The 24,028-nt window shown below is 38.0% G+C and overlaps 1 protein-coding gene across 8 annotated transcripts in view; it reads left to right on the top strand.

Annotated features, from left to right (window-relative positions):
• The window catches only part of polg (polymerase (DNA directed), gamma), a 77,671-nt gene that overhangs the window by 48,136 nt on the left and 5,507 nt on the right, over positions 1 to 24,028 (top strand). For all 8 annotated transcript variants that reach the window (XM_039773027.1, XM_039773026.1, XM_039773025.1 and 5 more), the window contains 9 exons: positions 2,275 to 2,388; positions 2,474 to 2,634; positions 2,950 to 3,003; positions 9,925 to 10,042; positions 12,022 to 12,157; positions 16,477 to 16,723; positions 17,384 to 17,506; positions 18,389 to 18,557; positions 22,540 to 22,748. In XM_039773027.1, coding sequence (XP_039628961.1) covers positions 2,275 to 2,388; positions 2,474 to 2,634; positions 2,950 to 3,003; positions 9,925 to 10,042; positions 12,022 to 12,157; positions 16,477 to 16,723; positions 17,384 to 17,506; positions 18,389 to 18,557; positions 22,540 to 22,748 — 1,331 coding nt within the window. The remainder of the gene's footprint in view (positions 1 to 2,274; positions 2,389 to 2,473; positions 2,635 to 2,949; positions 3,004 to 9,924; positions 10,043 to 12,021; positions 12,158 to 16,476; positions 16,724 to 17,383; positions 17,507 to 18,388; positions 18,558 to 22,539; positions 22,749 to 24,028) is intronic.

The raw sequence follows: 24,028 nt of genomic DNA, 5'->3' as shown, positions 1-24,028 counted from the left end.
GAGTAATGAAAGACTTTGAGATTACGAGTTGGTAGCAATGCGGTCAATGAAAGGGACGAGAACAGGGAGCAATTTGTTCATGGAGGTAAATGAATGCTTAGACAAGCTGGGCCTTTTGAAGCAGATGCAAGTTAGAGTGACTAAAATGAATCCAGAACAGAAGATGGTATCTTTGCATTGTTTTATACATAAAGATGCGTTGTCCACGTATAAACAATGAAAGAAGCCACTGCATGGTGAGTTTGACAACTTCAAAACAGCTGAGAGTGAAATGCACATGATTTCTTCTCCCTTCACTTGCATTTTGGGTAATGCACCCAGTGATGTTTGGCCCGAACTCATTGACCTGTAGTCTGATACACTACTGCCAGAGCATTTTAAGTCAATATCACTGCTTGATTTTTATTCTTCTCTCAAAGACTATAGCTTTCCACACCTGAGGAAGCATGTTCAGAAGAAGTTGGTTCTCTTTGGATTTACCAACATATTTGAACAAACATTCTCAGTGAGGTTTAACAAATCCAAATACAGATCCTCTCTCACTGACAATCACCCGTCAGCTGTCTTTCACATCCAGCCTGACTTTGTTCAAGCCCAAGACACATTAGATTTCTCTCACGGAACAAAAAAAAAAAACAAAACTGAATAATAGAGATGCTCTGATCAGGTTTTTATTAAGGCCAATAGCGATCAACGATTATTAAGTTACTTGATTGGCAGATTCTGATACAGACATTTTTTTTTCCTTTCTACTTTTACAATAATTTACACTAAGCTCTTTTATAACCAGGTGCATAGAAGCGTTGTGTCCTATATTAAAGTGTATTTTTACAATTAAATTATAGACTGCAGGTGTTAACTGTTCATTTTTTATTAACAAAATTAAATTCTGTAGGCTTATTGTTCAGAGACCAAAAAATAATCTTTCCTCAAAATACATAAGAATAAAATATGTACAAAAATATGTATATATAATTTATATGGCATAACAGAAAATAAAAATGCTTCCCATTAATTATTACAAGCTGTCATATTGTTCAATTTTTGTTTCTGAAGCAAAGCTTAATTTATAAAAGTAGTTTTCACCATTTCTTTATCTGTGTGTGTGTGTGTCTCTCTTTCTCTCTGTGTACTATATAATAAAATGTATATTATATATATATAATATATATATATATTTTTTTTTTCTTCACACAATCAATTCATTGACATTAGCAATCAAACACTGCTGGATACCAATATACATGCACTTATAGGTTTTAATAATTTTAAATCATTAACTGCACTACAGTTTTTTGCTGTTAAAATATAAATTTCCTTATTTATACAGTAGCAGTTCATAATGATTTTATGCATTTTCATTGTCAAAAATTAAAGAAAGGAGGAAATACCAATTAATAATACGGTAAACATAAAGTTAAAACCAGTGACATTTCTAGGTTTACATTAATATGTTTCTTTCTCCAGGAATATGTTTTTCAGCTGTGCTCGTCTTATTCTTACCCTGTAACCTCTATAAGCACTTGGATTTAATTGTGTCTTTTGAATTAGCTAACAGAAGAAACCCAGTTAAAAAGCGGTGCCATCTGTGTTAAAAATGCAAAACATTTCGTTAGGTGTTCATAACAAAATGCATTCCCTCTCCATACACTGCAATTAAAAATGCATACACTACACGGTACTAATACTTGCATTTCAAAATACCATTCAAATGATAGTGTAGTGGAACAAAGGTTTTGTTAACTTCTTTGCTGAACTTCAAATATTACATTTAAAGATATAATCATTAAGAGTCAATTGAATATTTATATCAATTAAGGAGTCATAACACTGACTTTTATTATTTTTAGAAGCTCAGATCTTGAATTTCTAACCTTGTGCTGCATTTTTTTCTGTAAAATTAAATATATATGCTGTGGGGATGGCGCCGTGATTAGCGTTGCAAGAAATGTACTTTTTGAAGACAAAATGCTTTGGAAATTGATGTTTTTGTTAAAAAGACACCAAATTGTGTAAACTTAATTTGCTTCAGTTGCATGAAATAGATTCTTTACTGTTAATCTGTTAAATTATTTAAATATTACTAATGGATGGATGGATGGATACTTCATTATTATATTTAAATTGTTGGCTTATAATACAGTATAAAAAAGTGGGAACCCATTTGAGTCTAAAGGTAGCAAGCAAAGATATGAATTTTATTTGTGGGGAAAAAATTAAAAAATTATCTAATGCTGTGCTGTGTAATTTTTCTTTTTAATTTTATATGACAAGATTTTATCTACTGAGGATTGTTGCACTGAAAGTCATCCATCTTATCATCAAGGCAATGGGCCATACAATGATGTTAATATCCCTGGATGTTGGTTTTTTAAGCTTCCTCATAAGGTAAGGCTGTCACTATTTTTCAGATTTTTTAATTAGTTGTTATAAATTACAACACAGATGTCTAATTTTGTTTTTGGTGAAACAGGATGGTAATGCCAATAATGTGGGTAGCCCTTTTGCAAAAGACTTTCTGTCTAAGATGGAAGATGGCACTCTGCAGGCTGGCCTTGGTGGGACAGACGCCACTAGGGCTCTCGAGATTAACAAGATGATTTCTTTTTGGAGAAATGCACACAAGCGAGTCAGGTACTTTTTTGAGTGGATTTGCCAATACATTACGTTTTCCTTAAAAGGACTTTATTGTTGTTTCAAAAATAATTTTAAAGTCTTGACAGTTCTGCTTGTTTTTGCAAATTCTGTACAACTTCTTGGATGATTTATGTTCTAGTTTTCTTGAGACTTTTAAGTTTACAAGTAACTCCTTTTAAATAAGTAACTGTAAAGAAATATTGGACAAAAGGGGTGTAAAGGTTAATGCACTGGTCTAGTACAGCTGTTAACGTTTATTAGGACAAATCTGATAGCAAAATATTTACTATATTAATATATTTTTAATTTCAGCTCTCAGATGGTTGTGTGGCTGAGGAAAGGGGAGCTTCCTGCAAATGTTAAAAAGTAAGAACTCTTTGTCAGACTCTCTCTGTATTGCAGGTATGTGTAAGGAAGGGTTCTCCAACCTTCTTTCCTCTGAGAGCTACTGCTACAAAATGAAAATGGCAGAGAGCTCCTCATGTTTCTAATGTTTATTCTCATAGCTTATTTCAAACCACACAAACTGAATAAGCTTGCTTTGCCCGAGCATTTACAACATGTTGGTGTCCACAAATCACATTTTGCATTAAAACATCACAAAAAATTTTTAGTTCATCTGCAAGTGCATTTTGTTTGTCTTTATGCATTTTCTAGTGTATCTCACATTGTTGAATTAAAACATGAATGCTGTCAAAACAAAGCAATGCAATTCACAGATAATACACAGATATTCCTTATTCATTTGTCATTTTGTTCCGTGTCACTGTGTCACTTTATTTACATGTCCAGTTGCATGTGTGATGTGTTTTTCAGTTAGTCAGATGACTGGCACTGCATGGAGTCAACAAGAGAAGTGTATGGTGGAGTGGAGCCACATAGGGTTCACTCTTATGGAGTCATTTAAATGTTCGTCTGTCAGTCTTCTTCTGAACTTTGATTTCATGACATTCATGTCAGACTCACATAGGTATGGAGACCCAAACAAAGCAGACATTTTCAGAGCTGCTTGGTGAAGATTCTTATACTGTAGTTATCTGACTCTACTAAGCTCCAGAAATGCTGAGAATGCTGTTGAGACTTTAACTGCACATTATTTTGAAGGTTTATTAATATATAATATATAAAATCTAATGTCTGTCTGTCCGCTTTTCACAAGAGAACTACTTAACGGATTTAGATTGAGTTTTTTTCTATGATTTGCTTGAACGTTACAGTTGATTTTGTGACTTCTCTCATTGCACTATGTATCATAGTTTGCTTGCAGTACCGATTTATTTGTGCGAATCCAAGTGAGATGCAGCAGGCAGAGGGGAGGGGGGTGGGACCCTCCTCACTCACATTGCAGCCTTGTGGCGTGTACCTTACCTCCGCTTAGCTAGCGAACGACAGAACTACTTAAAGGATTTAGATCAGGTTTTTTTTTTTCTATAATTTGCTCGAACATTCCGGCTGATTTTGCAATTTCCCTCATCGTGCTAAGAATCATAGTTCACTTGTGGTGCCGATTTACTTGTGCGAATCCCAGAGATTCGCAATGGACCAAGGAGAGGAGCTTTCCTCCCTCACTCGCCAGCTTCCTTAACTCCGCTTAGCTAGCGAACGAGAGACCAATTGAATTCAACTTGTTTGATATTTAAATTAAAGTGTTATTTAGGTTTTGATGAGTTTGAGTCTGGATATTCTCTTTAAGTGTATGCCACATTGAAAAGATGGATTGCAATTCAGATTGTGGATCGTGATTTTATGTCAAAAGGATCGTGATATGATTTTTTGGAAAGACTGCCCACCCCTAATTTGACTAATCAAGTTTTCAAATTTATGTAGGATTCATTAACCCTTTGGCGAGCTGACAGAGCTGAAGTCAGTTGCAAAGTTCTCCCAGCCCAAGTTTGTTTATCTGGTTGATAGGGTCCCTCACATCATAAACTTCTACTTCTTGTGTCTAAAGTCAATTTTGCACCCAAACTCTCATGTGGTACCTCATCAAATGTTTTCTGAAAGTCAAGATAAATAATATCCACTTTGATCATATCCTTTTGTTTCTTACTCACACACTTCCAGCATGTTGCTAAATCATGATCACCCTCTTCTGAACCCATGCTGATTGTTCAGTAAAACTCTTTTTCATATCATGTGTTGCTCAGTCTTTCCTTTATTCCTTCCTTTAATTTATCTGGCAATAGGTGCTAGGATCTGCCCGATTATCTTTTATATATAACAGGATGATATTTGCCTTTTTCCAGTCCTTTTGGAATTTCCCCAGTGTGCAGTGACTTCTTAAAATATGTGCCAAAGGTTTATATATATATATATATATATATATATATATATATATATATATATATATATATATATATAAACCTCCTTAACAACTAAAAATTAAAAATTACTTGGTCCTGGTTGTTTGTTTGATTTCAACCTATGTAATCTAAACAGTACTTCTTCTCTGCAATTTTTAAATCACACAGTACCTTCTTAATAATCTCATTTACCACTGTGAGGTTATCAACTTCCTTACATGTGATGACCTCTGAAAAATGTGACTTTAGACCATCTGCTGTTTCACTGTCTATTTTTTCTTCATCTCTTCCTTGACTGTTCTCTTTCTACTAAAATACTGAAAGAATCTCTTTGGGTCATCTTTTGCGTTATTTGCTATATTCATATCTAACTGCCTTTAGCCTCCCTAATATTTTTCTTAATAGTTGCCCTCATGTTCTCATACTCCCTATGAATCACATTGGAGTTGTTAATCTCATACAGTTGTTTTTTTCCTTTGCAGCCTTTTTTTTTTCCAACTCTTTATTAACCCACTGCTTTTTTAAATTTTGTAATTACAAATTTACATTTACAGGTCAAATCCCGTTATAAGGAATACCAATGTTATGTAATTTTCAGAATAACAAATGGCCCAGACAAGTGTTTATACAGCATCATGTTTAACGGATTTCATTTTAATGAAATGTAAACTTCAGTGTAATTAACATATTTTTCAATCAAAAATGGCCATAGAAGAAGATAATGTGATGCAAAAAATACTTAAAGCTACTCCTATACTTTCACCATGTCTCTTTTCTGTTAGACCAAAAGCGACAGTCTGTGGTGTAATTTACAGTCATGGGCAGTCTTGGCGAGGCTTGTCAGAGTGTAGGCACGACATCTTACACAGAGCCAAATTCTGAGTCAGTGCTCCACCAAGCGTCCACATGAGTAGTTGTGTCGTGTGCGAATACTGTTTAGGTTTCATAGAGCTTCTCAAAGTTTTCACTGAGATGAACAAAAAAAAGTTAGAAACAGCATCAGTTTATGTTCAAGAAAGAAAAAAGTTCCATCTAACATCTTATTTTCATTCTGTATTTATACCTGTATTTCTACAAAAAAAGTTACATTTAACATCTCATTTTAAAATAAAATATTTTTTGCTGTTTAAGAAGTAATATTTTTAATACAGATATTGTCAAGCTTGGGTCACAGAGTTTAATAAGGGACAGGTCAGTGAGTCCAGGTTTCCAAGGAAAATACAGGTACTTTATTACTGTATGGAGAAAGCAGGCACAGTCTCAAGACATCATTCAGAATAGGAGCTGGTACTTAAGTACTCAAGCACACGAGATAGGAGTTGTGACACAGGGACAACTGTCCTGCTTTAGCTCCCATCTTCGGATTAGAACACCACCAGTGGCTCAGAAACACCACTGTGACAGACCAGGAGAGTGTGAGGAAGAGCAGGACAAAGCCTGGTGTTAAATGTTCTTAACATCATGTGTGTTTAGCCTTATCCTGCAGAGGTAAACCAATTACTTTGTCCTTGGTTTACTGTTTACCAGACGCAAAAGAGCAGCTATGGAGTTGTCCTTGCACAACTGCCGTTAGAGATGGCAAGTCACCAGCGACCCCGGTCACAACAGTATATGTATTTTCTCCTTATTCATTATAACAGAATTTCTGTTATAACAAAATATTTTTATGGTCCCATGGGTGAAAGGTTGCTACACAGGGCGATGTAATTTGCACACTCATAATATTGGTGTTTTTCTGTTCGGAAATTACATATATAAACTTTCTCCATTAGTGTGTGTAATCACAAGATGCAGGTCAATACTTAACAAGTCTTGAAAAATGGACATATTTAATAAGTATTTAAAATTGTCCTCCATGCCCCATAGACTGCAATGTAAAAGCGCCAGTACGGTCAAGATATTTTCTTTTAATTTATTAGGGGGCTCTGCCACCTGCTCGCTTCGCTCACCAGCCCCTGGTGTTTTGTTATCCGGGTATACAATTTAAAGAGATTGTTATTTTCATTTCATTTATTTTTTCGTTCTTGATATTTGCCAGTAATAAAGCTATAGCGAATGAGTTATCTCCCCCCACCCATGGGCTGCTAGTGCCGTGCTGCATGGTCTGCATGTCGTGCTGCTCATCGTTCATTTAAAAGCCTGTACAGCAGCTGGCCTCTTATTTCACTTCTTTGTTTCGCGGGAGGTTAGTGTCTGTCCGAGAATTTGTTTTGTAAGTAGTCTAGCGGGACTTCAGATTGTCTTCTGAGAAGATTACGTCTCATCTCCCTCCCAATATTTTTTTATAATGGAGAGATAGAAAGGAATTGACTTTAGAACCCAATGTCACGTGGTAAATGCGTATACAGTATGTATGTGAATAAATATCTTCAACTTATGTGTGTCAAAGGCAACACACCATAACATTTTGGGTGACACACCAGTGTTCATCAAAACACAACTCAATGAACATAAATATAAGAAATAAGAAAAATATAAGACCCTGCACCACCCAGAGCTTAAAATTGATTCTCACCCTCTGTATCAGCACATCTTTTGTCATCATGGCAGCTGCACAGTTCAGTTGACTTCCAACTGCTGCACTAGAAGCTCATTTTCATGGTGCAAGTGCGATACCTGCAACTGCAGTCTCCAAAAAGAGCGCACTATCAGCATTTGTGTGAAATCTGCATTTACATTCGTTGCTCGTTTGAAGCACATTGAATTATTTTTTTGCTAGGAGCCAGTTTAAAAAGTATGGAAGGTCTGAACCGCACAATGAAAAAAAAAGTATGGGATAACCCTTATCTTGTACATATCCCGAACATACTACATTTGTGATATTTTCACATATTTTTTTTTCATTGTGCATTTTAGAGCTTCCCTAAATAACATTCCCGCAGAGGTAAGGAAGTTATTAACCTCAAAGACTATTCCGGTATACTGTCTCCATAGAGTCTGCAAAGGGCAGTGCTGACATTGTTTTCTCTCCATGGTTACACTTCTGCAAAGGGCAAGTAGTCTGCATTTTTAAATGTGTGCTGTTTTACATTTCTTTCAGCTGTCCATGTTAATCCCCCCTAAAACTTTCTTATTTTCAGCATTTTATTTTTGCGAGACCTTATTCATTAAACAGCATTAAAACGGACAAAAGAAACCGACTGACGGATGAAGTTAGTGCTGCTTGTTTGGGCTTGAAGTGCACAAAGTACCTACTTTCAATTTCAGACTTGTCTATTAAACCTCAGCAACAAAAAAGCAATTTATTGATGTCAAATCAAATACAATGGGTTTCATAGTTTTTCAGTTCAATTCAAAATTACTATTAAAAGCAGGGTTATCAATGCACATATAATATTCTCCATTGTAAGTCACTGATTTTCCTTTTATAATACATAGCACCACACATGAGTGGGCTGAATTTTTTTTTTGTTTTTTTTTTAAATAAATGAATATGTAAAGAATTTTCTCATTTGTTTAGTGGGCGTGACATGCCAGCAGAACCAAAGTTCGCCATTACTGCTTTAAGACAAATAACTATAATTCAAAAAAGAAAATTTAAAAGTAAGGCTGATTATAAAATGGATAGAATGGACTAGGTCACCATTAGAGAAAAAAAAAAATCCGTTTTCATTTAATTCATTTTATCTGATGCTATCTGCATATTTAAAGAAGACTGCCTGACTTTAGAACCCTACTTTTGCAAATGCTTTGTGTAAGGTTTCACAAGGCGGTGTTAATAACTGGAAAACCTGTTTTGGCTTGTTAGAAAATGTTTTTTTTCCTTTAAAGATTTCTTTTTTTCTCAGTTCTTTAGTTTTTAATGTTTTGAAAGCTGAATAAGTGTTTTAATTTTATATCATTGCCTAAGAAAGTTTTTAGATTTTTTTTTTTTTTTTTGAATATAATTTTTAAGCGTGTCACACCACCATTTTCAAATCTCTGTGGGTGGAGGATGAGTTACTAACAGGTTATCTGATTGCTAAGGGCTGCCTCCCAAGATGCACCATGATTCGTGTTACATTAGCTTGCTGTATAAGTTCCAGTACAGCACCTATGGCCCTGTGACCAAGATTACCAGTTTGACCTGTGACCAAGTGTGGTTTAGTGATTTAGGTTATCCTAGTTATGGTTCACTTTTCTTGTCTCGATTCTCTTTCTTAGTGTTTTGGCTCCAGTTAGAACATAAACTACTCTTTTGTCCGACTACGATAACAGTTAAGCCCTTTGGTTTTAATAGCAAATCAGTCTCTTGTTTTGGGTCGGCTAGAAATAAAAAAAGCAAGTGATTTTCTTTTGCAACTGGCATAACCGGCTCATGTCATGAACCTTGGTGGTAGTAGTAATGGTAATATTGTCACATAAACTAAGTAAAGTGAAATTCTTACTTGCAAGTCTAATCGATATGCAACAAATTGCTATTTCCAGCGCTGTGTTAAACAAAAGTATTTTAGCATTTTGTATGTTTTTTTCTGTTGTTAATACTTTTCCTTTACATTACTTTTTTATTTTTGTTGTTCAAGTAGGTATTCTGTATTGTTTTTGATGATTGTGACCAGTTTGTTTGCTGGTAGTTAAGACGGTTGCTATCACGCGTCTGGCGTCGAAGTGGCAAATAACGCCGTAATGCAGAGATTGTTTAAGATGCTGTCATTGCAGTCCATGTATCCTGACTTTTGGATATTTTTAGCTCTTGTGTGCATTCTTATTTGTTTTCATTGTGGGTTTCTTTTGAATTATGATTCAGTCCTTATCGTCACGTTTATTTTATTTTATACTGAACCCCTGCCAGAAATTAGACCACAAGTCCGACTTCTCCTTTAGCAAAGAAATCTCTTATTATCTGATTAATGTGTGGCAAACCATTTTGCTCTTTCTTTATGGGAGAAAATATTTTATCTTTTTAATTGTCCTATACTAATGATAATGGTCTTTTAATGCAGATGAATGTTTTCCATATTAAGGCTTAAGTTTTCAATATTTCAAATCTTCTGTGTACTTTCAGACATGTAGAGTTTGATGAAGAGACTCAGTGTGGTGCCATCTTACCGCAGGTTATCACAGCTGGCACAGTGACACGAAGAGCTGTTGAACCTACTTGGCTGACTGCTAGTAATGCAAGAGTAAGAGGGTTTGTTTTTTTTAACTTTTACATTGAAGTTGTAAAGGCTTTTTTTTGTTTGTTTGTTTGTTTTTAGAACTTCCAGGGCTTTTTTTCTGAGCCTGAGGTTTCAGAGCTTTTAAAATGTGGTGAGGCAAGTCCAGAGATTGATTTATTAATGTATTTAAAGGTTTTAATTAACTGTATGCACAACCTGACAGCTTAACTCACACAGGTGAGAGATGGGCATGTGAATGGCTTAATAAAGTAATTACTGGGCACCAACTATAAAGAGAGATGACTAAAAGGGAGCGTGTTAGTTTAACTAGGGAAGAAGTTTTTGTTAAGGTCAGAGAGGAGCAATCACTTGTCGGAGAAGTATCCATGGCAGAGACAGCGTTAACCTAATTAAAGAGAGCATAACCAAGGGCTTTTGCAGAGGTTCGATGTTGTGGCCCTGATAGAGTCTGCTGAGCAGTGGAGCACACGAGACAGAGAGAGGCCAAAAGAGCTTGTTGAAGATGGAAGAATACAAGATGTGGTAGCATCCATGTGGATCCATTCTTCTAAATGTCTGCATAGTTTTGAGCAAGTCTTCAATTCTTGTCTGCCTCCTCACATGTCATGGTTGCTCTTGGTACTTGACTACTGATACCTGGAACAGGCACTGGGGCATCACATAGCGATTTTGTTTTAGGCTGCATTTCTTAATACCTAAGATGCTGAACTAGAATTAATTTAGTAAATCTACTTACTGCTTCTTACTATATAACCCCTTGAAATCACACAGCTATTAAGCTTGCCCTAAACATTTCTTTATTAAAAATAATTTTTAAGAACATTAGAGCTCATCATTGACTTAGCAAGTTATTTATTAAATAACTAAGGTGCTCCACGTGTCTAGGTTGTTTTTAAAAGTATATGTTCACATTGTATAGCTATTAGCTTGGCTGCAATAATGTTATTCCTGTTTTCCATCTTTGAACACACATGTCTGTATTAAATGCCAATATCCCAAAATAATGGTGGACTCTCTCTGGAAGAAACAAAGTAAATCAACTTTGTTGATGTCTAGAAGTTTCTGAAAAACTGGTTTTCGTCCACGCACAGTCTTGTCTGTTTAAACTAGAATGCATTTCATCTATTTAGCCTTTCAGAGTAGTGGGTCTGTCTACTTCTTTAATGAACGTGATTTTTCCTGTATTGTTCATATGACTTCCTCCCATATACTAAAGATGCACTAAAGACGTTTCTTGGTGCGCCCCGGTCCCAGTCAGGATAAACTCTGGGACACTGTGGCACAGTATTTAATGATAGGTCAAAAATTTAAAAAAGGAATGAAAATAAACTAATAATGTAGTAGTTATTTGTTAAATTGAGTCTTCTTGACAGTGTAAAGGCCAGCTTGGACACAGACAGACTATGGACACAAGTTCAAACCACACAAAACTCCCCCTTGTGGGAAATGTCTTCCCCGTCTCCCACAAGCACAGCAACACAGTCCAAACAGAAGCACCAAAACACAATTCTTTTTCCTTCTCTCTCTCTCTCTCTCCTCCACCACTTCTCCTGGCAAGCTTCGTCTCCCTCCTCTCGACTCTGGGTCCCGGAGTGGTGGCTGCTGGCTCCTTTTATAGCCCACCCTTCAGTGCTCCAAGTGTTTGATGACCCATTTCCGGCTACACTTCCAGGTGTGTCGGAAGAACCTTCCACATGGGCTCAGGAACCACTGCAGCGCCCCCTGGTGGTGGCCACAGACCCCAACAGGCTTGAGTTCCAAAACCCCACGCCCCTGGCCCCGATGCAGCCTAGGGGGGCTGCCATCTAGTGTTCTGGGGGAGGTACTGTCCAGACCAGGCTTGCTCCCCCGGTTGATAGAATGAAGAAGCATCCCAGCCATCTGTGGCAATCTGTCACTTTATTATTGAAAAGCTTTGTTATTTTTATATAAAACTGTTCAAGCAAAATAAACCTTCATAAGTAACATAATTGCCATTTTAGAGAGATCGAGTTGGTAGTGAGCTCAAGGCTATGGTTCAGGCTCCTCCTGGCTACCACCTTGTTGGCGCCGATGTTGATTCTCAGGAGCTGTGGATTGCGGCCATCCTGGGTGATGCAAACTTTGCTGGCATGCATGGTAAGTTAGTAGTTTTTTTTACTAAAGTAATCCTCTCACATATTGTATGTTTTATTTCTTGTTGTTTAGATGCTTGTTTAATCCTTAACTTATGTTGTTTTATATCTTTCTGAAAAAAAAATCATTTTTAGACAAAAGAAAGTTTTTTTGGAAGTGGCCAGTTCTGATGATATGGAATTCGTAATTGGTATTAACTCTATAAACACACTGACTGAATATCCATGAATTTTACATAGTGTAATATTTTGCATAGATGACAGGAACTCCTGAGGCTTTGTCTGGTTCTGTTGAGACAGAAGTTGATCAGCTTGACGTTTCATTCCTCTAAAACACACTAAAACACAAAATCCACAGTTTAAAAGGAAGGTCCACATTGAACAACCACTTCCTCTGTATCCATTCTGGACAACAAACCCATTCCCCCAACAACAATAAAAATCACATGAAGTATAGAATCTCCATCCATCCATCCATTTTCTAACCCGCTGAATCCGAACACAGGGTCACGGGGGTCTGCTGGAGTCAATCCCAGCCAACACAGGGCACAAGGCAGGAACCAATCCTGGGCAGGGTTCCAACCCACCGCAGGACACACACAAACACACCAAGCACACACTAGGGCCAATTTAGAATCGCCAATCCACCTAACCTGCATGTTTTTGGATTGTGGAAGGAAACCGGAGCGCCGGAGGAAACCCACACAGACACGGGGAGAACATGCAAACTCCACGCAGGGAGGACCCGGGAACCGAACCCGGGTCTCCTAACTGCGAGGCAGCAGCGCTACCACTGCGCCACTGTGCCACCCAAGTATAGAATCTCCCACAGCAAAATATACATGTCACTAGCTGTGCTTCCCATCTAAGAGGGGTTGAAATCCAAGTAATGAACGTAAACCTCAGCGTTAGGTTTGCAATGCGCAGTGCATATGTCCCTTTTATATGTCATTTGGTATGGGATTTGTAAAGGTTGTGTTAATGTTTGTGATGCAGCATCTATTGGAATGACGAATGCAATGCATTTTATTACTAAAAATGTTTGTGATTCACCATCTGTTGAAATGAAAGAGACATAGAAACTGGAAAAATAGACAGACAAGCAAACAGACATTTATCCTTTTATTGAGGTTTCCTTGCTGATCTGGGTTAAAAATCACAGTAAGCGGCTGATGATGCCTGGGAAAGACAAACTTCTTTCTTATTAAGTAGCGCAAGAGAAATGACTATAATGATGCAATACAGTGATAAACTGGTGGTGGATTTTAGGGGGCCCAGGCCCCTCATGGACCCCGTGATCATCAGAGGTGACAGTGCAAAGGGTGAAGACCTATAAATACCTGGGAGTGCAGCTGGATGATAAATTGGACTGGACTGCCAATACTGATGCTCTGAGTAAGAAAGGTCAGAGCCGACTCTACTTCCTTAGAAGGCTGGCGTCCTTCAACATCTGCAATAAGATGCTGAAGATGTTCTATCAGAAGGTTGTGGTGAGCGCCCTTTTGTATGCGGTGGTGTGCTGGGGAGGCAGCATAAAGAAGAAGGACGTCTCTCGCCTGGACAAACTGGTGATGAAAGCAGGCTCTATTGTAGGCACGGAGCTTGACAGGTTGACATCCGTGGCAGAGCAACGAACGCTGAGCAGGCTCCTGTCAATCATGGAGAATCCACTGCATCCACTGAACAGGATCATCTCCAGACAGAGGAGCAGCTTCAGAGACAGACTTCTGTCACCGTCCTGCTCCACTGACAGACTGAGGAGATCGTTCCTCACCTACACTATGTGACTCTTCAATTCTACCCTTGGGGGGGGGTAAACGTTAACATTATACAAAGTTATTGTCTGTTTTTACCTGCATTTTTATTACTCTTATTAATATTGTTTTTTTTCAGTATGCTGTTGCTGGATTATGTGAATTTCCCCTTGGGATTAATAAAGTATCCATCCATCCTATAATACATGGCAATCAAATGCTAAGTTGAGGATCGTAGTGAGTCAATGCGTTGCGCAACATATGCAGTGCTTTAACCTTTCTAAATGCAGATGCTAAATTTTCCGACTAACACTAAAGTGTCCATTGAATGTGGCATTACAGAAAGGAATTCAAAATGTTCACTGGACTAGGCATGAATCGGGCATAGTAATAAATAAAACCTAGAAATAGTGCCAGTGGAGTGACATTGGATAGAGCTGGCCTTCTTGTCTCTGGCCCTTTGCTTATTCAATAGAACAATTTACAGTATCTGATCCAGAGGCCTCTGAAATATGGCTGATGCCATCCCAAATGGAAGGTGATTATGGTAGAACAAATCATTCTGTGGTTTTATTATTTTGAGCTTTTATGATTTTGTTTTTTTTTTCTTGAATCTCACTGCATCTGAAGGTAGGCATGGAACAAAACTGCACCAAGCCTGATGCTGATATTACTAGGTTAAAGTGCACATACACAAAAGCAGGTAGTGAACCACTGAGCTCAAGAGATGAATTTGACAAGCCTAGAAACTGAATTGTTGCAGCATTCGTGACCAGAATCACTGAAAAAACGGAAATTCTTCTCAAAATAATTTTTTTAATCAAAATTTTATTTTGTAAATCACATGACATAAAAATGATATACTTTATATATACTATGTAAAAAATACATTGTATATATATTTTATAAATTTGCTTTGGGGGTGAAAATTTGTCTAGTAGTATGCAGCAGGCCTCCATTTTGCTAACCATGCTTCACTGTCATTTTTATTATTAGTAGGTACTCGCGTAATTTATTGGTACCTTGCACTATCACAGGATAGACATTGTGTGGCCCCTTCAGCCAGTTCACCGACAAAACCGCGATGGACAAATGAGCGCCGACAAACCCGCTAACTGGTTTTTGACAAATGCGCGCCAACAAAATCGTGGGACGTCTTTGCTGCAATTCTTCCTACACATGCAGGGCGTGATCTTAAGGACTATCTGCGTGCCGTGCTGATGGCATGCCGCGTCTCATAATATTGACTTCTAAAATAAACATTATTATATACGCTTTAAACTAGTAATTCATATTTAATGAAACTTTCGCGATTTTATCGGTGCTATTTTGTCGGTGCGCAAATGTCGGGTCACACTTCAGCCATATTTTATTAGTTTTTCTTGTTAAATTATCAAAGAAGATGTAGTGAGAAGTCCAGCAAAATGACACCTTTTATTGGCTAACTAAAACGATTACAATTTGCAAGCTTTCGACGCAACTCGGGCCCTTTCTTCAGGCAAGATGTAATCAATTACATTAGAGTTGCCTTGAAAGCTTGCAAATTGTAATCTTTTCATTTAGCCAATAAAAGGTTTCATTTTGCTGGACTTCTCACTGCATTCATAATGGCTAACACGTACAACACCCAAGTACTAAAGGAGATTTAAGAAGCAAAGCATTTACTTTGATTTGTGCAGTGACTCTACATTTTTCTCTGTGCACATTGTACAGTTCTAAATATAAAATCATTGAGAAATTTGTAGCATAGGCATATTTCATGTGTTGCATTAGTGAGTATTTATGTGTATATTACCTTCTTAACTCTTTGAGGGCTGAATATTTTTTCAAAAAACACTTTCTGAAAAGCAATAGTTTCACACAGAAGTCAAGATAAAACGTCTGTTGCTGCATGCTGTGGCAGCCATTTTGACAAGAATGTGCGGCAGGCTTGCTGTCAGGCTGTCTTCACGTAGCTGAGGCAGCAGCAGCAGCGATCATGGTGGCAGGGCATTGCAATCTAGTTTCTACCTCTTATCATTAAGTGGCACTCCTCCCTGGTGAACACTGCTGTAGGCGTATCAGCTACATGAACCCGTTCAGCACCACGACTAGCTGGGGACCAGTCAACTGAAGCTGGAACCTCACATTCGTTTTCAGTCACTTGTATCAAAATCAGAGTCCGACAAGTCATAGTCCAGTTCAGAGATAATGGGCAGAACATCATCCACACAGTAGTTTGCTTTATGTAATCATTTTGATTTCTCGCCAGCTGTCAGTGCCATTTTTGCTGTTGTTTGTGCCTTGCTACTCACATGAGCGCAAGAAATCTTGGTCAAAGCAATGAATCTCACTTTTCTTCAAGCAACGAGAGTCCAACTAAAACATAACAGTTGGTTTTGTCACAGTTTTACAGTCAATTACCATCAACTCCTCCTTTTGACAAAAGTCGACATCAGCCCCGAAAGAGTTAATAAAAGGGGGAAAAATGCAGTGTAAGAGGGATACAGGTTAGCAGTGAAAAAGACTAATAAAAAAAAATCCTATACCAGGAGTTCCTGCATTATAACAAAACTACTTTACTCTCCAGGCTGTACAGCATTTGGATGGATGACCCTGCAAGGAAAGAAAAGCCAAGGGACCGACCTTCATAGCCGTACAGCTGCGGCAGTTGGGATAAGCCGTGAGCAAGCAAAAATATTCAACTATGGCCGGATTTATGGAGCCGGGCAACCTTTTGCAGAGCGCCTGCTTATGCAGTTTAATCATCGTCTCACTCCGTCAGAAGGAGCAAGCAAAGCAAAGCAGATGTATGCCATTACCAAAGGAGTACGAAGGTTTGTATTGCGGAGAAAAGTCAATCGTATCACATGAATATTTTAATCTCCGTATCAATGTTTAGTGATATCTTTGTTTGAACCTGCTTACTCCTGTACATAGCGGTCTATTATGCCGAGAAATGAATGAAAACCAAATTAGGCAACCAGGACCCTGTGCCATAGGTTTATGATTCTCACATAATGTGATCATGGCTGGTCATGTGCAGTAATGTTTCAAGACACATATAATATGTGCAGGTTTTTAAATTAAGAGCAGAGAGAAGCAGAGATTATTTTATTAGACTATAATCTTGGAGCCACCTTGTCCAAAAAATGCAATTTTAGAATTTCTTTCCGCTGACCAATTGCTGCCTTAAATGCTACCAGTTTGTGTTCTTTCCATAATTCTTCCATCTCAAGGCCAAACCTTCATTTTATATTAAGCCTCTTACATTTGGACTGATAATCTGTTGTTTGGCAAGTTAAACATTTTCTTTTTGTATTAAGAAACAAATATTTTTATATAACTTCTGTAGTGGAAACACATCTGTTCTGAATTGTTTTAGTTCCAAATAATCATAGTTGAGATCAAACTGTACAAAAGAAATGCAAGAAATAAATAAATTAGGGTAAATTAAACTAAATCCTCCTCTTACTCATGGTCATATCTGTTTACAGGTACAGGTTATCTGAAGAGGGCGAGTGGCTGGTGAAGGAGCTTAATATTCCTATAGAAAGAGATGATGATGACACAGTATCCCTTGAGGACGTGAAGAAGATAAAGAAGGTGGCAGGAAAAAAGTAACCGTCTCGTACTACACTTGGCCGTGGGGTTTAGTGGTGCAGTAGAATGGGATTGGAATATTCAGCAGTGCGGCCTCCTAGACGCAGTAGTTTGGGATTGGCTTTGTATGCAAGGGTTTTACTCCGAGTACTCCATTGAATGGGCATGTGGTTAGAAAAAGAGCTTACTGTTAGTGTATGCAGGAGGGGGACCTGCAGTGGACTGCTGCTTTGTTTAGGAGTAGCTGCTTCCTTACATACAGTCAATCCAGATTAGACACCAACTCCCATCCCATGAACTGAATGTATCGGGCGTTAATACTAAATTAGATTAAGAAGGAAAGAAAGAAACATTACAACAAAAATGAAATGGTAAAGAGAGCAGTAATTTAATACATCAGAAGGCTAAGGAAACAAATGTAACAAAGTGAGCGAGACTGAATGATTAAAAGATTTTCTGATTGCAGAGGACGTCTTAAACTCTGACAGGATTCTTAATCCCCTCCTAGACCAAGGCCCTTCTTGCCCAGTTACTCAGATTTGCCAGATGGCCAAGTCTACGAAGAGTCCCAGTGGTTCCAAACTTCTTCCATTTCTCAATTATTGACACCTAAGGACTTGGAAGTTTTCCTGGGAATGGCTTTATACCCTTGCCTTGATATTTTGCCTCAGAACGATTTTATTGTGGAGGTCTACAGAGAGTACATGACTGCCTCATTTATTTAAATGCTGCACCACTAAAATTCTAATCTAATGTTACCAAACTGAACAATGGAAATAACAATAATTTTGAGGAAACTGAAAGTAAGATAGTATCTTAAAAGACTGATGGAGGTTCTTTTCTGTATTTAAACTCATTGCATTTTGGTATATTTGTTTTGTTGTTTGTCTCTTTTGTAGCTCGCGACATTGGCAGTGGGATATAATTGCACAACGAGTTTGGGCAGGGGGCACAGAGTCTCAGATGTTCAACAAGCTGGAAAGCATTGCCCACTCAACGACTCCATGCACTCCTGTTTTGGGCTGTCGCATCAGCCGAGCACTTGAACCCAGTGTAGTGCAAAATGAGGTATATCTATCGTTAGCAAGTCGATGTTGATGAGATACATATATTTAAATTATATATATAAATATATATTGTTTCCACTTCCTCATTGGTGGCACACTGTGCATTCCATACATTCAGTGTACTTTCAAGCAACTGAGTTATGTGATCTTTGATTTCTAATAGTATCACTTCATGTACAGTACAGGCCAAAAGTTTGGACACACCTCCTCATTCAATGTGTTTTCTTTATTCTCATGACCATTTACATTGGTAGATTCTCACTGAAGGCATCAAAACTATGAATGAACACATGTGGAGTTATGTACTTAACAGAAAGAGAAAAAAAAAATTATTTCAGGTGACTGACTACCTGTTGCAGCTCATCGAGAGAATGCCAAGAGTGTGCAAAGCAGTAATCAGAGCAAAGGGTGGCTATTTTGAAGAAACTAGAATATAAAACATGTTTTCAGTTATTTCAGCTTTTTTTTGTTAAGTACATAACTCCACATGTGTTCATTCATAGTTTTGATGCCTTCAGTGAGAATCTACCAATGTAAATGGTCATGAAAATAAAGAAAACACATTGAATGATGAGGTGTGTCCAAACTTTTGGCCTGTACTGTATATTCCCATGTATAAGGCAAGCATACGAGGTGTGGCAGAAAAGTAATGAGACTGGCAACACTGCAAGTGATCTGGCAACGCTGCGCTGTTGTCCTTGATAGAGCACGTGTATCAGTGCCCTCCCATAGCTCAGTGCGAGTTTCAACTCCTTCCGTTAACTACGTGATTTTTGTGAGTGCTATTAACGAAGTTGTGTTTTTGGTTGTGCGTCACACAAAATGGAACAGCGGAATTTGGAGCAACGTTGTGCCATTAAACGGCAAGTGTGACGTTTGAAAAGTTAAAACAGGCCTATGGGGAACATTCTTTATCCCGAGCTCAAGTTTTTCGCTGGCACAAATCATTTTTGGAAGGCAGAAAACACGTTGAAGATGAACACCGTTCAGGGAGGACTTCAACTTCGAAAACCAATGAAAACATCGAACGTGTGAACACTCTTGTGAGATCAGACTGTCGTTTAACAATAAGAATGTTGAGTGAACAATTAAATTTGAACAGATTTACCGTTCATCAAATTTTGACTGAAAATTTGCACATGCAAAAGGTCGGTGCCAAAATGGTGCCGAAAAACTGCCCTCTCCATAACAGAATTTTTGACCTCAAAAGGCATTCCTGTGGTTCCCCAGCCCCCTTATTCACCTGACCTCAGTCCGTGTGACTTTTTCCTAAACTGAAAAATGTCCTCAAAGGACGTCATTTCGGGACTTTGGAAAACATCCAAAAGAGTGTAACGGACATGCTGAAGACCATACCGGTTGAAGACTTCCAGCGCTGCTACCAACAGTGGGAACAACGTCTCCATCGGTGTGTAGCTGCCCAAGGGAACTACATTGAAGGGGATAACATTGATGTTTGAAAAAAATAAAAACTTTGGTAAATAAAAAATCAGTCTCATTACTTTTCTGCCACACCTCGTACCTATTTGGACAAATTAACATAAGAGTATTGACATGTAGTATTTCATTGGAAAACCCATTCCATGTGGTAACCATATTACCGTGTCCTCCTTGAGGTCCTGTTGAGGCGTTCTTCAGCCTTAATCACAGTTGCTGTTTGTTTTAGAGCAGTTTCTGATTTTAGATTCTTCCTTTTTTTTTTGAAAGGCAGTGAGCATATTTGTGTTTTCTTCTTACTGTAAGTTTCCCCCGTGCTTCTCTGTTAAAGATGAATGTGTCACCTTTACTTCTCATGTGAAGTAGATGGCTAAGTTTTGTTTTTGGCATATCTTTCAGTTTATGTTCAGTTTGTCTGTTTTTGGTGCTAATGGTGCTCTGATATATCAGTAAGAGTGAAACGGAAGGTCTACAGGACGGTAGTGAGACCAGCTATGTTATATGGGCTGGAGACGGTGGCACTGACCAGAAAGCAGGAGACAGAGCTGGAGGTGGCAGAGTTAAAGATGCTAAGATTTGCATTGGGTGTGATGAGGATGGACAGGATTAGAAATGAGGACATTAGAGGGTCGGCTCAAGTTAGACAGTTCGGAGACAAAGTCAGAGAGGCGAGATTGCGTTTCTTTGGACATGTGCAGAGGAGAGATGTTAGATATATTGGGAAAAGGATGTTATGGATAGAGCTGCCAGGCATGAAGGAAAAGAGAAAGGCCTAAGCAAAGGTTTATGAATGTGGTGAGTGTGACAGAGAATGATGAAGAGGACAGGAAGATATGGAAGAAGATGATCCGCTGTAGTGACCACTAACAGGAGCAGCCGAATGAAGAAGGTGTTCTTGCATCTTGTGATTTGCCCTGCATAATTTAGCGGTTGAAATCTCCTACAAATAGTAGACATTAGCATCTTCGCCCATGTCCTGCACTGAGAATGTTTCTATCATCAGCTGCAGATATTTTCCTCAGCTGGCATGACTGTTGCTGCTTTTTTCCACTACATGATGTCTTTTCTCATTTTATAAAGTTCCAGATGAAAGATTGCTTGCTGTTATTTCAGGGACAGTTGTCAACTCTTCAGGCTTGGGGTTGGCTTGCTAATCCAAACACTAAAGGAGCAAAGATTAAATAGCACTTGACATTTATATTTCTTTTAGGAATGTGCCATTATTGAACCAGGAAAAACATGACGAGTAAGTAAAACCAAAGCAGCAGCAGGCTCAGCATACAGTGGAACCTCGGGTCACAAACGTCTTGGACCAGTACAGATCGGGTTACGACCAAAAAGTTTGCCAAACTTTTGCATCTATTCACGACCACCCACTCGGGTGACAAACAAGCCAGTTTCCCTTCCAGTTCGTACGCGCCGATGATTTCCGCACGTGTTCAGTCTCTTCCTGTGTATTCCCTGTGTAGCGAGAGAGAGAGCGCAAGAAGGCACCGGGCTTGTTTTTAAAGAGACTGCTTCAAGCATTGTTTTAATCTCGTATTTAAGGAAGACTTTTTGATATTGGATTTTAACCTCTGTTTTTATGGGATCATTTATTTATTGAAGGTTTCTGAAAGCACTTCACTTTATTTAATTTGGACTTTGTTTTTGATTGTTGTTTTCTTGATTTTAATAAAAGCACTTGGCACTTTTTGCACCATCCGATTGCTCCATTGTTGTGCCTCACTGTCGTGCTCATCGGTAACATTACCGACAGTGACGGGTTTAAGGGCTTCTGGAAGTGAGATGGGAGCATGCAGCGAACCCGCATCATCACAGACTTTACCTTAAAACTATAATCTCCTCTCCACCCAGTTCCTCCTCACTTCCTACATGCCAGAACTCGACTCATGCAAGGTTAGTTTTCTTGGTTGTTTATGGTTAGTTTTTGTATAAATTACGGATTTTTCAAATGTTCATTTTTTTTTCCCAGTGCCTAAAACTCATTAAAAAAAGTGTTTACAGCGAGTGGTTCGTAAGGCTGTAGCATGAACTCTGGCAATGTTAGTTTTCTCTGTTCAAGGTTTTCTCAGTGTTATTCAACGTTTTTACATTTAGTTTACTATTACACTGTGCATTATATGGTATAATTAACTATTTTTGTGCTTAAAAATCTTTAAAAAAAATATATATATATTTACATACAGCTCGTACGGTCCGAAACGGATTCTTTTTACATACAATCCTATGGGGGAAAGTACTTCGGGTCACAACCAAATCGGGTTGCGACCAGAGTCTTGGAACGAATTACGGTCGTGACCTGAGGTTCCACTGTATAAGGTTTGGTTAATAGCAGGTGCACTCAAAGATGTATTAAAGCATGTTCAGGTTCTGTTTTATAATTTTTACCACGTGTTTATCTCAAATCACAATTACTTGTGAATTCACTAATAATGTCAACTCTTAACTCCCCCAATACTTGTGTAGGGAAATGTATAATGAAGAATTCACTTGATTGTAAGAGACGTGATGACAGCTTACTGTTGCATTCTTGGATTTTTTAGTTTATCACAAGCAGAATAAACTGGGTGGTGCAGAGTTCTGCTGTAGACTATCTTCATCTGATGCTTGTCTCAATGAAGTGGCTTTTTGAAGAGTACGATATTGATGGCCGTTTTTGTATCAGCATCCATGATGAAGTACGTTATCTTGTCAGAAGTGAGGATCGGTATCGGGCAGCACTCGCCCTCCAGATTACCAACTTACTCACAAGGTAATGAATGCCATTTCATTTTACTGCTCTATGTTTGTCACAAAATGCCAGGAGTTCTTAACCTCCTTAGTGTTATGTTTAACCCCAGAAAAATGAGTCAAAAACGATGTTACTATGTGTACCATAAACATGTAAATAGTATAGTAAAGGTGCGCCTAGTGCATTTAATCCCAAATGTTTTCCAGATATTAAAAACCACATATGTTTGCAAGGGTTGAAAAAGGTGGTTCTCATGCAGAGGTGCCACAGATAAAAAGATTCTCCATCTTAAAATGCTTCCTACATTGGTTCCATATTCTAAGTGAGTGAAGCACTTAGAGTGGGTTATTAGTATATTGGTGATAACTTGCATTTATTGGGGCACAAAGCAAGGAATATAAAGAGGAACTGCAGGATTTTATTTCTATTGCAGACCAAGCCTGTGTATGTTCATCTATTTGTGTCCAGGTTTTTATAGTTTGTATGTTTGCTGCCCAGTAATAAAATTGAAAGTTAGGCAGAACCATGCCACCTTCTGCCTTTGTAGAGTCGCTCTTTGGATACGTGGATGTTTTGAATTCCAAATAAATTAGGTTATGGTTGAATCTAATTTCTTAAAAAATGATTTATTGATGTATATTGGAAAATTTTGAAATAAAAAGACAAGTTTAGGGAGGATATTCATCTTACCAATGTTAATTCTTCCAATTAAAGTGAGATGAAGCGTTGACCATCTATGCAAGTCTTGCTTAATTTTTTCCATACAGATGGCGAAATTTTGTCGATAAAGAGCTTTATGTTTACTTGTGATGTTTACCCCTAGGTATTTAAACTGATCTGCGATGATAAAAGGGAAGGTATCCAATCTGATATTGTGTGCTTGAGAATTCACTGGAAAGAGCACACTTTTAGTCAAATTAATTCTGAGACCAGAAATCTTTTGAAATTCTGTAAGTGCTGTTAAGACTGCAGGCACAGTATTTTGTGGGTCTAATATATACAGTACCATATCATCTGCATATAGAGAAACTTTCTGTTCAAGTCCTTCTCTAATAATCCCCTTTATCTGATCAGCATTTCGACAATGAACTGCCAGTGGTTCAATGGCGATTGCAAATAGCAGTGGTGACAAGGGGCATCCTTGTCTGGTACCACGTTCTAGTTTAAAGTAGTCTGAACAAATGTTGTTAATACAAACTGAAGCTTCTGGATTGGTATACAGTAGTTTGATCCATGCACAAATGTTCGGGCCAAACCCAAATTTCTCCAATGTAGTGAAAAGGTAGTTCCATTCAATCATA

This window comes from Polypterus senegalus, chromosome 12, assembly GCF_016835505.1.
Source record: "Polypterus senegalus isolate Bchr_013 chromosome 12, ASM1683550v1, whole genome shotgun sequence".
Classification (NCBI taxonomy): Eukaryota; Metazoa; Chordata; class Cladistia; order Polypteriformes; family Polypteridae; genus Polypterus; species Polypterus senegalus.
This window is presented reverse-complemented; position numbering and strand designations above follow the sequence as displayed.